Source organism: Stegostoma tigrinum, chromosome 2 (genome assembly GCF_030684315.1).
Source record: "Stegostoma tigrinum isolate sSteTig4 chromosome 2, sSteTig4.hap1, whole genome shotgun sequence".
NCBI classification, from domain to species: domain Eukaryota; kingdom Metazoa; phylum Chordata; class Chondrichthyes; order Orectolobiformes; family Stegostomatidae; genus Stegostoma; species Stegostoma tigrinum.
Window position 1 is genome coordinate 116,457,885 of NC_081355.1, and position 17,356 is coordinate 116,475,240.

The window sequence follows — 17,356 nt, forward strand, 5'->3', positions numbered from 1 at the left end:
CATTGGTCAATTTTCTCGTCAAGTTGTTCCAATATAGCTACAACACTGCCTCTAACCGACAATGTGAACAATTGCCCAGGTATGTCCTGTAAACAAAAAACAGAATTAATCCAATCCAGCCAATTACCACCCTCTGTTAAATGATGGAAGGTGCCATCAGTTGTCCTATCAAGCAGCACTTGCTCAACAATAACATGCTCTGTGACAGTCAATTTGGGATCAGCTAGGGCCATTCTGTTCCTGACCTCAATATAGGCTTAGTTCAAACATGGACAAAATAATTCCAATGATGTGTGAAAGTGACTGCCCTTGATATAAATGTTACATTTAACTATGTGTGGTATCAAGGCGTTCTAGCAAAACTGGAGTCAAGGAGAATCAGGAGAAACACTCTCTGCTGGCTTGAGTCATACCTGGCACAAGCAAAAATGGTGACTGTTTATTGGAAATCAGTCTCCTAAGCTCCACGACATCACTGCAGGAGTTCCACAGAATAGTGTGCTAGGCCCAGCCATCTTCAGTTGCTTCACCAATGAGATCAGCATTGGGGATGTTCGCTGATGATTGCATAATGATAAACACCGGTAGCCTCAGTATCCTCAGATACCGAAATAGTCTGTGTCCAAATGCGGCAAGATCTGGACATTATTCAGCTTTGAGCTGACAAATGATGTTCATGCCACATAAGTGCTAGCCGATGAGCACATCCAGCATGAATGAATCTAACCATTATCCTTTGACATTCAATGGCATCACTTTCACTGAATTGCTTGCTATCCTGAGGTTACCATTGATCATAAACTAAACTATGATGACCATATAATACCATGGCTACCAAAGCAGGTCAGAGGCTGGGAATCCTGCACTGAGTACCTCACCTTCTGATTCCCCAAAGCCAAATCAACGTCTCCAAGCCACAAGTCAGGACCATGATAAAATCATGCCCGCTTGCCTGGATGAGTGTAGCTCCAACAACACTCAAGAAGTTGACACCATCCACGAAAAAGCAATCCTTTTGATACCACGTCCGCAAACATTCACTCTCTTCAAGACCATGCTCAACAACAGTAGCATCCACCATTTACAAAATGCATTGTAAAAATTCAGCACAAATCTTCAGACAGCACCTCCCAATCCATGGCCACTACTGCCAAGAAGAACAAGAGCAGTAGATAGATGGGAACACCAGCATCTACAAGTTCCTCTTAAAATTACTCACTATCCTGATGTTGAAATATATCTCCATTCGTTCAGTGTCATTCGGCTGAAATCTTAAACTCTCTGACCAATGTCTTATACAACCACAACATGACATTCCATCTCCTATACTCAATGTTCTGACTAACAAAGGCAAGCATGCTAAATGCGTTTTCCTTGCCCTATCTACGTGTGAGTCCACTTTCAAGGAAATTTGCACCTGCACCCCTCAGTAGGCTTGTCCAGCAACATTTCCCAAGGCCCTACCATTAACTTTATAAGTCTTACCCTGATTTGCTTTACTGAAATGCAACACCTTGCATTTATTGAAATTAACCCCTCGGCCCATCGACCTATCAAGTCAAGGTGTTGTCTGAGACGAATTTGTTCACTGTCCACTATACCACCAATTTTGCTGTCATCTGAAAACTTACTAAACATACCTTCTATATTTATATCCAAATAATTTGCATAAATAACAAAATGCAGTGAACCGAGCACCAATCCTTGCAGCACAATGCTGGACACAGGTGTCCAGTCCAGAAAGCAAATCTCTCCCACCGCACTCTGTCTCCTACCTTCAAGCCAATTTTGTATTCGCTTGGCTAGCTCATAATGGATTACTTGTGATCTACCCTTGCTAACCAATCTACCATGTGGAACCTTGTCAAATGCCTTAGTGAAGTCTATATAGACAACGTCTACCATTCTGCCTTCATCAATCCATTTTGTCACTTCTTCAAAAAACTCAAGTAAGTTAGTTTCTGTGTACAAATTATTGAGTGTTATGAATGTAATACTGAAATAATTTGAATGTATTTATATTTTTCACTCCACAGTTCATTTCTGTTTCTTCCTAATTGGCAAGTGATTCAATGCCTGACAGTATCTACTAAAATATTTTTGATTCTTACTTGAATCATTTATACATAAAGATACGTTATAAATTTCTAAACAACATCAAAAATATTGAAGTTGCTTGCAATGCAGACGGAGTAAGTATTGAAAGGCAGAAAAACATCTAGGATTCCAATTAATTATTAAAGTGGAGGAATTATTCCAGAATTATGTCGAAGTGTTACAAAAATAATCAATTGCTTCCAAGTCCACACAGATTTAAATGGTTATGACATTGTGATTAATCCTGTGATGTTTACGAGAAGGTTTATGCCGAGGATGGGCTTTGACACAATTGCTCAATGTATTCTGTCAGGATATTGATTTACACTGACTTTTTCTTGGCTCTTGTTAGAAACTGTTTGAGTAAGTTAAATGGCTGGGTTTTCACATCCATACTATTTATCTGTAGTGTTTTTTTGGATAATACATACTCTCAGATATGGGAAATTAATGTTGCTTTCCTATGATGCAGTGTTTTATTTGGTAGTTCCTTCATAGTTCTCTTCAATTCCACCACCACTGAAATACAAAGGCAACAGCATGTACCACCTATAACATACCTCATTCCTTTGACAGCACTTTACAATACAACCACTTCAACTACCTGGAAAGATAAGGGTAGCTGACGCAAGGGAACTCCATTGAGTGAAATCTCCTTCAAAATACCCATCATTCTCACTTGTATATGTATCAGCATTCTTCCTGTGTCACTGCGTCAAAATCTTGAAGTTCCTTCCATAACAGCACTGTGGGTATGCCAATGTTTTAAGCTGGCAGTAGATCAAGAAGTCAGCTCATGAGTACCTTCTTAAAGGCAATTTACTGTTGAGGAATAAATGCTGACCAAATCAGAAATGCCTACATTCTGTGAGTAAATAAAAGAAAGTTCTTTACTCTACAATAACAAGGTGTAGAGCTGGATGAACACAGCAGGCCAAGCAGCATCAGAGGAGCAGGAAGGCTGACGTTTCGGGCCTAGACCCTTCTTCAGAAATTGGGGAGGGGAAGAAGGTTCTGAAATAAACAGGGAGAGAGGGGGAGGTGGATCGAAAATAGATAGAGGAGAAGATAGGTGGAGAGGAGACAGACCAGTCAAAGAGGTGGGGATGGAGCCAGTAAAGATGAGTGTAGTGGGGGAGATAGGGAGGAGACAGGTCAGTCTAGGGAGGATGGACAGATCAAGGGGGCGGGATGTGGTTAATAGGGAGGAGATGGGGGTGGGGCTTGAGTTGGGAGGAGGGGATAGGTGGATAGGTAGATTAGGGAGGCAGGGACGAGCTGGGCTGGTTTTAGGATTGCGGTAGGGGAAGGGGAGATTTTGAAGCTTGTGAAGTCCACATTGATACCATTGGGCTGCAGGGTTCCCAAGCAGAATATGAGTTGCTGTTCCTGCAACCTTCGGGTGGCATCGTTGTCGCACTGCAGGAGGCCCAGGATGGACATGTCGTCTGCAGAATGGAGTTGAAGTGGTTCACGAATGGGAGGTGCAATTGTTCAGTGCGAACTGAGTGTAGGTGTTCCACAAAGCAGTCTCCAAGCCTCCGCTTGGTTTCCCCGATGTAGAGGAGGCCACAATGGGAACAGCGGAGAGAGTATATCACATTAGCAGATGTGCAGCTGAACATCTGCTTGATGTGGAAAGTCATCTTGGACCTGGGATGGGGGTGAGCGGGGAGGTGTAGGAGCAGGTGTAGTACTTCCTGCGGTTGCAGGGGAAAGTGCCGGGGTTGGGGCTGGAGGGGGTTGTGGAGCGGACAAGGCAGTCATGGAGAGAGTGGCCCTTCCAGAAAGCAGATAAGGGCGGGGAAGGAAATATGTCTTTGGGGTGGGGTCGGATTGCAGATGACGGATGTATCGGAGGACGATGCGTTGGATCTGGAAGTTGGTGGGGTGGTCCGTGAGGACAAGGGGTTTCTCTTTTGGTTGTTATTGCAGGGACAGGGTGTGAGGGATGAGTTGCGGGAAATGCGGGAGACACGGTCGAGGGCGTTCTTGACCACTGCTGGGGGGAGGTTGTGGTCCTTGAAAAATGAGGAAATCTGAGATGAACGGGATGCCTCAACCTGGGAGCAGATGCGGCAGAGGTGCACCTTGCTCTTAGCCAAGTTACTAAAATTAGGTGCAAAATGGAAGCTGGATTACTCATTACTGCAGCAAGTTCAAACTTTGGTTTGAGTGTCTGACAGGTATTCTGACTCACCGTGTATAAAAATGTGGTAGGTAAACTTCCACCTGATGGAAGTCTGACTTAAGTTTTCTCACTGCCTTCAGGAATCATATTCTGAAGACCAGTCAAAATGGTCTCGAAATGCTAGCACTGTTTATGTCTCCATGGATCCTGCCAGAAATGCTTAGATTTTCCAGTGTGTTCTGTTTTTATTTCAGATTTCCAGCAGTATTTCACTTTTATTCTCCCAAGCGTCTTTGCTTCCAGTTATTATAAACTGTGTCAAAAGATGACAACATGGAGATGGGTCAGAAGAATGAGTTATAACACTGCATTGAATTTTTTGCTGCCAGATATCACAACGATGTTACCGGAATTCTGTGGAGTTGTAAGACGTCACTTTCACTGAGCAGAAAATCCTAACATTCTTCTGTTTAAAAAAATGTTCTTTGCAGGTCACTTTATGTACCTTGAAGCTAGACCTGGAGGCCTGAAAGGTGATAAAGCCCATCTGAGAAGTTCTATATGGAAGGAATCAAGTGCCAAGTGCACACTCTCATTCTGGTATTATCTGTCACAAAAAGCTACAGGTCTTATACGAATTCTCATTAAGGTAAGACCTTGGCCACAGCAATGTAAAGTGATTGCAAATATAAGAATTTGACAATTGTCCTTTAAATTGTAGTGTTGCATGATAATGAACATTGCATCTAGTAGTGATTTATTCCAACACTGCAATTCCTAGTCCTCCCAGTACAATTTGTGGTTCATTGCCATGCCAGGGGTCAAAATTCCAAAGGTGCTCCCTTGGTTCTTCAGGAATAAGGCAAGTTCTAAGCATCCAATATGGAGTACGGAATTCATTTCATGCCCCAAGAGCATTGCCCTCTCACTTGAAAAGTCAAAAGTAGAGGCATCCGGGTTTCATGAAACAGGCTTTCTGCAAATTTAATTAAAATCCTTATGCATGTTTAAGGCCCCATTGTAAAATTGGCTATCCTAAACACTGTCAACTTTAGAGCTTACAGAGACTGCTCCAGGTAAGATTTTCGAGAAAAATTTTAAATGAGTGTAAAATTGTGAAATATAAGAGTTGACACCCTGTTTCCATATTAAAATCAAAGGCTGTTGACTGCCAGCATTCATCCTCTACTCCAGTCCACACCCTTTCTACCCTCATTGCTGCTCTCCTGTTCCCCAATCCTGTTTCTCAATCACCATCTCACTACATCTCGTGGTCACTGCCTCAGCACTTCTCCAAGTCACTGCCTCAGCCCCCTTTTCACCATTGCCTCATATCCTCTCCTGATCGCTATTTCCGAGCTAATTGCCATTTCACTCCCTCTCGGTCATTGTCTCATTCCGTCTCTTATGAGCTGTCTTCACACTCCCTCTCTTGGAAACCACTTCCTGGTTGTAATCAATATTTGAAATATCATCTCTTCTAACTCTACTGCAATTTTATTAAATGCATTAAAATGTTGCTCTCCTAATTGCAGCTTCATGCTTTGGTTTAAACATGTTGGCATTTGGAAGAATGAGAGGCAAACCCAATTGAACCATACAAATTTCTTAGCCGGCTTGACAGGGTCGATGCTGAGAGGTTATTTCTCCTTGTGGGAGAGTCTAGGACCAGAGGGCATAATCTCAAAGTATTGGGTCTCTCATTTAAAATAGAGCTGTGGAGGATTCTTTTCTCTCAGCGAGTACTGCACGGGGCTGTTCAGACTGAATCATTAAGAATATTCAAAGCTGATTTTTGTTCAGTAACAAATGTGGAGAAATGGTAGGAAAAGGAAGTTGAGGCCTGTTAGATCAGACATAGATTCATACAGCACGGAAAATATACTGTTTGGTCCAACACGCCCATGCCAACCAGACATCCCATTCTAACCTTGTCCCATTTCCCAGCATTTGGCCCGAATCCCTGTAAACCCTTCCTAATCATAAACCCATCCAAACCCCTTTTAACTGTTATAATTGTACCTGCCTCCCCCACTTCCTCTTGACACTAATTCCATACACACACCACCCTCTGTCTACATAAGATTGATCTCATTAAATGATGGAGCAGACTCGATGGGCAAATGGTATACTTGTGTTACTGTATCTTACGGTCTTTACTCATTCTTTCTCTCTGTAACAACACATTGAACAAAATGTAGACACTCACACATAATCAAGCACTGAGCAAGTGAATACTTCAATTACTATGTCACCTGAAAATGCAAAATGGCAAAATCATAATTTCAAAAAATCAATTTAAGTATGTGGAATCTTCAACTGCTCAAATCCTTCAACCTCACTTCTGGATTCTTGTGAAAATTATTAACGAATTTTTAAAAAATTATATGTAATAATTTCATCTAATTTAGTTTGTTGACAATGAACCAATAATAGCCTGATATAATTATTCTTGCAGTCCTTTTTTTAACTTATCTTGTCTCTGCATTTCATCAACAACTAGGCTTTGTTTTTACTTAAACGCTGTTTCATTTATGACTTTTTGTTTCAATTGATGTGTTCATTTTGCTGTGAAGTATTAGTTACTCTGATTATTGAATGTTGCTTTATCAGGTAAAACTTAACTGAAAGTGGAAATGAAGAATACAATTCTTTTGTGAAACCCTGCAATATCAGTTGTTACTGTACAATGTCACCTAGGAAGCTCAAACATCACAATACAATGCTGGTAAAATGAAGCAAATTATTGACTAAGTAATGCAGGGATTTTCTTTTCACATTTGGGATGTGATATCCCTGGAGACATGACTTTTGTTACATTTCCCTAGTTACCCTGAGAAAGTGATAGGGACCATTGAAATCCATGTTTGCAATAGTATGATGCAAATGAATAGCTTGCTTGACTATTTCAAAGGACAGTTGAGGATCAACAGTGTTGGTGTTAGAGTTGGATACTTAATACACAAGATGTTGTACAGGTTTTCTTCTCCCAATGATGGCAGTGGATCAGGTAAATTATATGTAGAAATCCATCTTGTATCATGATGACGAGACTGATACAACTCAAGTGAAACAATGACTCCATTGGCATTGGGTTTCATATTAGTGCCATGAACGAATGGCCATCCTCAGATTCACTGTTGTTCACAGTTGGACAGGTCAGGACTTTGTTCATGTTCTCTGCAAACTGTAGGAGGTCAATTCCGGAGGTAGGAACAACAAACCTTTTATATACAGGCTGAAGGCTTGGATATTTATGAAGGCCCAGAAGGAGCACATCTGTATGTCCTGGGCCTGTGAAAATATCTCCAGGGCCTGTCTTTTGAGTAGTGGCCACCAGTTCCATTTAAAGTTCACTGGTTAGGCATCTGAACACCTAGCAGGGAGCATAGAAAAACGTTCTTCCTATTTGTGCTGTTAGTTAATGTTCAGTTTTTTTTACAACCAACATAGGGACTCTTAATGTTTTGTTTTCATGGAACATATGTCTGTGAGTTGTCTGGCCTGGATATTAGTGATCACAGAAGCCAGTATGGACTGAGTGCACATGGATACAGAAGAGCCTTTGAAATTGACATTAAATTGTGAGTCCTAATGATGCAATAGTGAATTGTGGTGGACTGAATTTCCTTGAACTTATAAAAGTGACTTAGATTTGTTTCAGGAATACATAACACACCTTTTTACTTTGTTTTGCAGCAGTGGCTACAAGGGTTACATTCTACCAACTGTATTGATGCCCCTATAAATTGTTGAATCACATCACAACTCACATTAATTTAATGTCAAGAAAGCTGTGAACAATATCCAGAAATCAATATCATCTCACCAGCATCCACATCCAGAGGATCATTAATGTCCATTTCTGCCACCTCCAGTGAGATTCCACCAGCGGATCATATTTCCCACCCTAATAATAAAATGTGAGGCTGGATGAACACAGCAGGCCAAGCAGCATCTCAGGAGCACAAAAGCTGACGTTTCGGGCCTAGGCCCTTCATCAGAGAGGGGGATGGGGGGAGGGAACTGGAATAAATAGGGAGAGAGGGGGAGGCGGACCGAAGATGGAGAGTAAAGAAGATAGGTGGAGAGGGTGTAGGTGGGGAGGTAGGGAGGGGATAGGTCAGTCCAGGGAAGACGGACAGGTCAAGGAGGTGGGATGAGGTTAGTAGGTAGCTGGGGGTGCGGCTTGGGGTGGGAGGAAGGGATGGGTGAGAGGAAGAACCGGTTAGGGAGGCAGAGACAGGTTGGACTGGTTTTGGGATGCAGTGGGTGGGGGGGAAGAGCTGGGCTGGTTGTGTGGTGCAGTGGGGGGAGGGGATGCACTGGGCTGGTTTAGGGATGCAGTAGGGGAAGGGGAGATTTTGAAACTGGTGAAGTCCACATTGATACCATATGGCTGCAGGGTTCCCAGGCGGAATATGAGTTGCTGTTCCTGCAACCTTCGGGTGGCATCATTGTGGCAGTGCAGGAGGCCCATGATGGACATGTCATCAAGAGAATGGGAGGGGGAGTGGAAATGGTTTGCGACTGGGAGGTGCAGTTGTTTGTTGCGAACTGAGCGGAGGTGTTCTGCAAAGCGGTCCCCAAGCCTCCGCTTGGTTTCCCCAATGTAGAGGAAGCCGCACCGGGTACAGTGGATGCAGTATACCACATTGGCAGATGTGCAGGTGCACATCTGCCAATGTGGTATACTGCATCCACCTGCACATCTGCCAATGTGGTATACTGCATCCACTGTACCCGGTGCGGCTTCCTCTACATTGGGGAAACCAAGCGGAGGCTTGGGGACCGCTTTGCAGAACACCTCCGCTCAGTTCGCAACAAACAACTGCACCTCCCAGTTGCAAACCATTTCCACTCCCCCTCCCATTCTCTTGATGACATGTCCATCATGGGCCTCCTGCTCTGCCACAATGATGCCACCCGAAGGTTGCAGGAACAGCAACTCATATTCCGCCTGGGAACCCTGCAGCCATATGGTATCAATGTGGACTTCACCAGTTTCAAAATCTCCCCTTCCCCTACTGCATCCCTAAACCAGCCCAGTGCATCCCCTCCCCCCACTGCACCACACAACCAGCCCAGCTCTTCCCCCCCACCCACTGCATCCCAAAACCAGTCCAACCTGTCTCTGCCTCCCTAACCGGTTCTTCCTCTCACCCATCCCTTCCTCCCACCCCAAGCCGCACCCCCAGCTACCTACTAACCTCATCCCACCTCCTTGACCTGTCCGTCTTCCCTGGACTGACCTATCCCCTCCCTACCTCCCCACCTACACCCTCTCCACCTATCTTCTTTACTCTCCATCTTCGGTCCGCCTCCCCCTCTCTCCCTATTTATTCCAGTTCCCTCCCCCCATCCCCCTCTCTGATGAAGGGCCTAGGCCCGAAACGTCAGCTTTTGTGCTCCTGAGATGCTGCTTGGCCTGCTGTGTTCATCCAGCCTCACATTTTATTATCTTGGAATCTCCAGCATCTGCAGTTCCCATTATCTCTGATATTTCCCACCCTCCCTTGTCTGCCTTCTGCAGGGACGGTTCTCTTGGGTCACCCTTGTCCACTGTTTCTTCACTTCTAGCACCATCCCACAGCCCTGCAGCATCTTCCCTTCCAACCAGGTAGGGTATAACACCTGCCCATTTACCTCCTCCCTCCCCAAATCCAAGGGCCCAAACATATCTTCCCGGTGAAGCAACACTTCACCTGCACTTCCCAGAATCTAGTCTACTGCATTTGCTGCTCACAATATGGTCTCCTCTACATTGGGGAAACAAAGCAGAGACTGGGTGACCGCTTTGCAGAACATCTACATTCTGCCCACAAATAAGACCCTGAGCTGCCACATCAACACACCACCCTGTTCCCTGGCCAATATCTCTGTCTCAGGCCTGTTGCAGTGAAGCTTAGTGCAAGCTGGAAGAACAACACCTTATTTTCCGCTTGGGAACTCTACAGCCTTCTGGACGCAATATCAAGTTCAATAACTTTCGGACTTGAAATGTCCCGTGCCCTTGCCCCTACCCCACACACCAGGCCTTGTTATCTCATAGTCTGCTATTGTACACAATGCATTGTTAGCCACTAACAGTCCCCATTAATAGCTATTTACCCTCCTGGCCAGCACAGATGGTTAGCCACTCCTTTGTCTGCCTATCTGTTCTTCTCTCTCTTTGGGCTCTATCCCCACCTACCGTTTACATCTTACCCCCACCCTCTACCCTATCTTTTGCATATAAACCAACATTTTCCTAGAAAAAAGAACAAAGAACAAAGAAAATTGTAGAACAGGAACAGGCCCTTTGGCTCTCTAAGCCTGCGCCAATCGAGATCCTCTGTCTAAGCCTATCATCTATTTTCTAAGTGTCTGTATCCCTTTGCTCCCTGCCCATCCAAGCACCTGTCCAGATACATTAAAAGACACTAACGTGTCTGCATCTACCACCTCCGCTGGCAACGGTTTCCATGCACCCACCACCTTCTGCGTAAAGAATTTTCCACGCAAAGCTCCCATAAACCTTCCTCCTCTCACTTTGAACTCATGACCCCTAGTAGTTCAGTCCCTTACTGTGGGAAAAAGCTTCTTGCTACGCACCCTGTCTATACCCCTCATGATGTTGTAGACCTCAATCAGGTCCCCCCTCAATCTCCGTCTTTCTAATGAAAATAATCTGAATCTATTCAAAGATAATGGGAACTGCAGATGCTGGAGATTCCAAGATAATAAAATGTGAGGCTGGATGAACACAGCAGGCCAAGCAGCATCTCAGGAGCACAAAAGCTGACGTTTCGGGCCTAGACCCTTCATCAGAGAGGGGGATGGGGGGAGGGAACTGGAATAAATAGGGAGAGAGGGGGAGGGGGACCGAAGATGGAGAGTAAAGAAGATAGGTGGAGAGGGTGTAGGTGGGGAGGTAGGGAGGGGATAGGTCAGTCCAGGGAAGACGGACAGGTCAAGGAGGTGGGATGAGGTTAGTAGGTAGCTGGGGGTGCGGCTTGGGGTGGGAGGAAGGGATGGGTGAGAGGAAGAACCGGTTAGGGAGGCAGAGACAGGTTGGACTGGTTTTGGGATGCAGTGGGTGGGGGGGAAGAGCTGGGCTGGTTGTGTGGTGCAGTGGGGGGAGGGGATGAACTGGGCTGGTTTAGGGATGCAGTAGGGGAAGGGGAGATTTTGAAACTGGTGAAGTCCACATTGATACCATATGGCTGCAGGGTTCCCAGGCGGAATATGAGTTGCTGTTCCTGCAACCTTCGGGTGGCATCTATTCAACCTCACTTCATAGCTAGCACCCTCCATACCAGACAACATCCTGGTGAACCTCCTCTGCACTGTCTCCAAAGCATCCATATCCTTTTGGTAATGTGGTAACCAGAACTGTACACAGTACGCTAAATGTGGACGAACCAAAGTCTTATACAATTGTAACATGATCTGCCAACTCTTGTGCTCAATACTCCGTCCTTGCTACCATCAGTTTTGAGGAAGGGTCACTGGAATCAAAACGTTAACTCTGATTTCTTTCCACAGATGCTGCCAGACTGCTGAGCTTTTCCAGAATCTGTTTTTGTTTATGTACCATTCTTACCCGGTCTGGCCCATGTGTGACTCCAGATCCACAGTAAAGTTGTTAACTCATAAAGGGAACATACTGCAGTTACTAAAAAGCTGAAACAAATGCAGAGAATGCTGGAGAAACTCATCAGGTCTGGCAGCATTTTCAGGAAAAGAAAGAAAGTTAACATTTTGAGTCAGGTATGTCTCTTTATCAGAATGTGTTGACTCTTTAAATCATCTCTGAAATGGCCCACAAAGCCACTTAGTTCAAAAGAAATGCCGGTGATGATACAAGAATAAAGATACAGCAATAAATGTTGTACCGTACACTCTTTTAGGTACTATTTTTGTAAGACATGACTTTGACTGATAGGATTTGAAAAAGAGTTACTTTTGAAATGTTCCAAAGCAAATTGCACTTGACTGAATTTTACATATGTCTTTCCATATGTTTTCATTGTAAAGCATCCATTTTGCCACAACAAAGACTTCCATTTTGTTTTGATACATTTGTGGGACTTGGGTGTAACTGGCTGGGATAGCATTTATTTCCCATCCCTAGTCGCCCTTGCTAAGGTGGTGGTGAGTTGCTTTCTTGATCCAATGTAGTCCATGAGCTGTGGGCTGACACAGTGTGCTGTTTGGGAAGCAAATCTATGATTTGGCCCAGTGACAATGAAGGAATAGTAATATATTTCCAAGTCAGGATGGTGAGTGGCTTGAAGGCAACTTGCTGATGTTGATGTTTCTTTGTCCTTCCAGATGGAAGTGGCTATGGATTTGGAAGGTATTATCCAAGGATCTATAGTGAATTTCTGCAGTGCATCTTGTTGGTAGTGCGCACTGCCACTACAGACTGTCAGCGATGGAGGGAGTGGATGTCTGTGGATGTGGTGCTAAATAAGCATGTTGCTTTGTCCTGGATGCTGTCAAGCTAAAGTCCAAAGAGGTGTAGGTTAGGCGGATTAGCCATGGGAAAGATGGGTTACTGGGATAGGGTAGCGAGGGAGGTCTGGGTGGGATGCTCTTCGGAGGGTTTGTATGTACTCGATGGGCCAAATGACCTGCTTCCACACTGTAGGACCTCTATGATTCTATGAAGTTTCGTGAGTGTTTTTAGAGCTACACTTATCCATGCACGTGGTGATTTATCCATTACACTCCTGACTTGGGTCTTGAAGATGATGGACAGGTTTTGGGGAATCAGGTCACAGTCACATGCCACAGTATTCCTAGCCTCTGACCTGATCTTGTAACTACTGTGTTTAGGCGGTAAGTCCCTTTGAGTTTCTGGTCGGTGGTAATCCAAACAATGTTGATAATGGTTGATTCACTTATTGTAACACTGTTGAATATCAAGGGGCGGTGGTTAGATTGTCTCTTATTGGATTAGTCATAGCCTGGCATATATGTGGCATGAATGTTACTTGGCACTTGTTAGCTAAAGCCTGGATAACGTCCAGAACTTATTGCTTTGAACATGGACCGCTGCAGTACCTGAGGAGTTGCAAATACAGCTGAACATTGTGCAATCATTGGTGAATATCCCCCATTCTGACCTGATGGATGGAAGGAAGGTCATTGATGAAACAACTGAAGATTGTTGGGCCTAGTATTCTACCCTGAAGAACTCCTACAGAGATGTCCTAGAACTGGAACGATTGATTTTCAACAACCGTGACCATTTGCCAGAGATGATGCCAATCAGTGGACAGTCTGTCCCATGGTACCATTGATTTGAGTTCTACTAGGGCTCCTTGATGCCACACTCAGTCAAATGCAGCCTTGATATCAAGGGCTGTCACTCTCAACTCACCGCTGGAATTCGGCTCTTTTGTCCAATATTGAACCAAGGCTTTAATGAGGTCAGGAGCTGAGTGGCCCTGGTGGAGCACAAACGGGACATCACTGAGCACTGAAGAAGGGTCACAACCCAAAATGTCAACTTTCCTGGTCCTCTGATGCTGCCCGGCCTGCGATGTTCCTCCAGCTCCACACTGTGTAATCACTGAGCAGGTTATTGCTGAGGAGATTTGATCACATTGTTGATGACACCTTCCATCAATTTACTGATGATTGAGAATAGATTGATGGGGCAGTAACTGGCTAGGTTGGATTTGTCCTGCTTTTTATTTACAGGATATACCTGGGCAATTTTCCACATTGTCAGGTAAATTCCAGTATTCTAGCTCTCCCAGAAGAGCTTGTTTAGGGGAATTGCAAGTTCTGAAACTCAAATCTTCAGTGCTGTGGCCAGAATGTTGTCAAATTTGATACCGTTATAAGACATTAGATGCTTTGAACCTGAATAAATTGGCTTAGCAATACATCAAAGTTTCCCAACCTCTCATCCATAAGATTTAAACATGATATTAGTTTGATTGTTCTTTCCTTTGATTGCTCACCTATTTGTGCTATGGTTTATATAGAACATTACAGCACAGTACAGGCCCTTCGGCCCTCGATGTTGTGCAGACCTGTCATACCGATCTCAAGCCCATCTAACCTACACTATTCCATGTACGTCCATATGCTTGTCCAATGACGACTTAAATGTACCTAAAGTTGGCGAATCTACTACCGTTGCAGGCAAAGCGTTCCATTCCCTTACTACTCTCTGAGTAAAGAAACTACCTCTGACATCTGTCCTATATCTTTCGCCCCTCAATTTAAAGCTATGCCCCCTCATGCTCGCCGTCACCATCCTAAGAAAAAGGCTCTCCCTATCCACCCTATCTAACCCTCTGATTATTTTATATGTCTTTGATGGACAAATATGTGTGCAGTCGTCCAGGAATGATTCCTTTACAATCTTATTGTCAAATCTCAGGATTCGTGCTGTAACCTCCAGCTTCCTGAGTCATGCTGTGCATGGTGCTGTAGATAACAATGCCAAGCAGAACATTCACAATAATTCCTCAACCATGAACCCATTGTAGCAATTGATGATTCCTGGCAGCTATGCCTCTAGAACTCTTTGGGCACAATCATCGATGGGAGAGCAGCAACAAACATTAATGAGAAACAACAAAACCTGCTGCCCTGATAATATTCCAGCTCAGTTCTTCAAACCTTTTGTTTTTCCTCATATCAAGACATTATACATATTCTGTGTATTTGGGAGAAAAATGATCCCCTTGTCCAACTTCAGAAATGCAGTAGTTGTAACTATCCTCAGGTACGGAGTTCAGCCACGTGCTGAAAATTATTGAGGTTTTTCCCGTTCTCTATCACAGGCAAAATCCAAATCCACATTCTCCAGAATCACCTACTTCCAGTGTCTTTGGAAATTCTGCCAGAGTGGCATAATTTTACCATAGGAACACCAACGTAGGTTTTGTTGCCAGGCAAATCCAAGAAAGTTTTCAAGGACAGCACTCGTAACTCTGCATTACACTCATGAACTTAAACAAAGCACTTGATTCAGTGACTCACAGGTTCCGTGGATTGCTCTCGAGAGATTTAGATGTCTAAAATACTATTACTCAATCCTGCCATTGCTTGCTGATGATATGAATGTGGCTGCCTTGAGTGGGAGATCTGTAAAGATGCTTTCAAAATCTGGCATGAAGCAAGGCTGTGCAATTGTCCCTGAGCTATTTACAGTTTTCATCATGGTGGATAGCGACTTTATCAAAGATCACTTGCCTACTGATGTGAGTATGACACACTGTCTACATGAAAAATTCTTCAACCATTGTTCCTGTTTTTGATGCCAGCTCCAGATAAAAACGATTATGTATTTGAACGTCTGTTCATTTGAACGTCAGATCATTCCGTATTCATCAAAACCGTAACTGCTAAGTTAAGTTCAAGGAAGGTGGTGCTGTAGTCGTGAGAAGGAACCAGGCTTCTGTTTGGGAATCATGGATTTAAATCCTATCATGGTGGATGGTGAAATTTGAGTTCATTTTTTTAAATACCTGGAATTTTAAAACAAAAGGCTAGTCCAATGTTTCGTGAGGTTTTCTGGGACTCACTCATGAAAGCAAGTTGAAACAATGGTAGGATTTAAAGGAGCTGAGCAAATGTCAGGACAGAAGGATTCTCTGAGTAGTACGATATTACAGCTGCTTCCTTGCTCTAGTGAAATTATTTTGCTGAGAGAGTGTTCTGAGAGTGCCCTCACAGCATCTGAGTTGAGTCATTGTACTTTGGACGGTGAAGAGGCAGAAGGAACAAAAAGAAAGATGTGTGATGGATAGAGGACAGGTGCAATAAAATGGCAAATAATTTCACGGTGCAAAAAACAAACAGAATGGGAATGGGTTAAATAAATAAGCAAAAGATATGTCCAAATGAAACAAAAACAAAAGCATCTGTGGAGAGAAACTGAGTTAATATTTTGGCTCATCAGGAAAAGGACAAAGAAATTAACCAGACAAGGCCAAACTAGCAAAATAAATGTATAGAATGAGATGGAAGCAGGATTTATGATCTAAAATTATTCAACTCCATGTTGAGCCCAGACAATGCTGGAGTATTAAGTCAAAATGTAACAGGTAGAAAGATTTATCTCCAGCACTTCGATGTCTGTAGCTGCTCGTAAGCCTAGAGGTTCCCTTTCTGATCCACCCTGGTGTTCTCTGCTGTCTCCTGCAAGGAAGGAAAGTAGAGATGACTGAGTGATAGTAATACAATGTGTCAAATAAATGGATGAACAGCAGTTGTAGAGGGCCACTGAGGGAGACAGGCATGATGTTATGATCAGGGTTGGTGTCAAAGATGGATGATTACAGGAGAATTTAAGCAGGATCCTAGACGGAGTGAGTAGTGTGCATAGCAGGTTATGTTGGTGAGGGGGCTGATGTGCAGGAACTATCTGCCAATACTTGCTCCAATTTCTTGTTCCATTGAAACTCCTCAACAAACCACATGATAGCAGTATCCATTTAAAAAGACTCAGGCTGGCTATTATCTTGCTAAATGTTCAGTAAACCCCATAACATAGTGACTGGATTAAAAGCCTGTGTCAAGTGTGCTGCTGCAATTTATAGCATATCAAAGTTAAAATTCAGCCATTTATGTTGCCAGGGGAGTTTGTTTTTTGTCCAAAGGAAAACCTGCTGAAGAAATTGCAAAAATTTGAGACTGGCTTTTCTGGTTTTGAAACTGACAGGTCAGTCTATCGGGTAAATGTTTTGCTTCATCCCTGGCCAGTAAGCTGGCAATGGAGAATACCCAGATGTGATAGAAGCTGCTCAATTCTCATTCCATTGATTTCCTTCTCCTTTCTAAGAAATAAACAATTTCTGCACAGTGAATATGAAGTTTGATCAAATATTTATAAAGGAAAATAAAGTCTTGAAGCAATTTGGAGGAGAGAAGTAGATGTTTGAACTCACCAAAATGTGACATTTTGTGTAGATCTTGAATGTGGACGTTAGCAACAAACTCTTTAGCTGACATGCTCTTTATTTTCCTCATGCCTGCATAATGTTGTCCCTCTTTTACTCTTTCATAACGAAGTGAGACTGGACCATATTGAAAGCAAGATGTGATGTAAGACCCCAGTCTGTCTCAGATATAAATCTGTTTCACCAGAGTGTGACCTTCTTTGGAAAGCACTTAACA

General features: G+C 43.6%; 1 protein-coding gene across 4 annotated transcripts in view; it reads left to right on the forward strand.

Annotated features, from left to right (window-relative positions):
- malrd1 (MAM and LDL receptor class A domain containing 1) overlaps positions 1–17,356 on the forward strand; it is a 414,264-nt gene that overhangs the window by 239,018 nt on the left and 157,890 nt on the right. For all 4 annotated transcript variants that reach the window (XM_048551253.2, XM_059638768.1, XM_059638771.1 and 1 more), the window contains one exon: positions 4,720–4,877. In XM_048551253.2, coding sequence (XP_048407210.2) covers positions 4,720–4,877 — 158 coding nt within the window. The remainder of the gene's footprint in view (positions 1–4,719; positions 4,878–17,356) is intronic.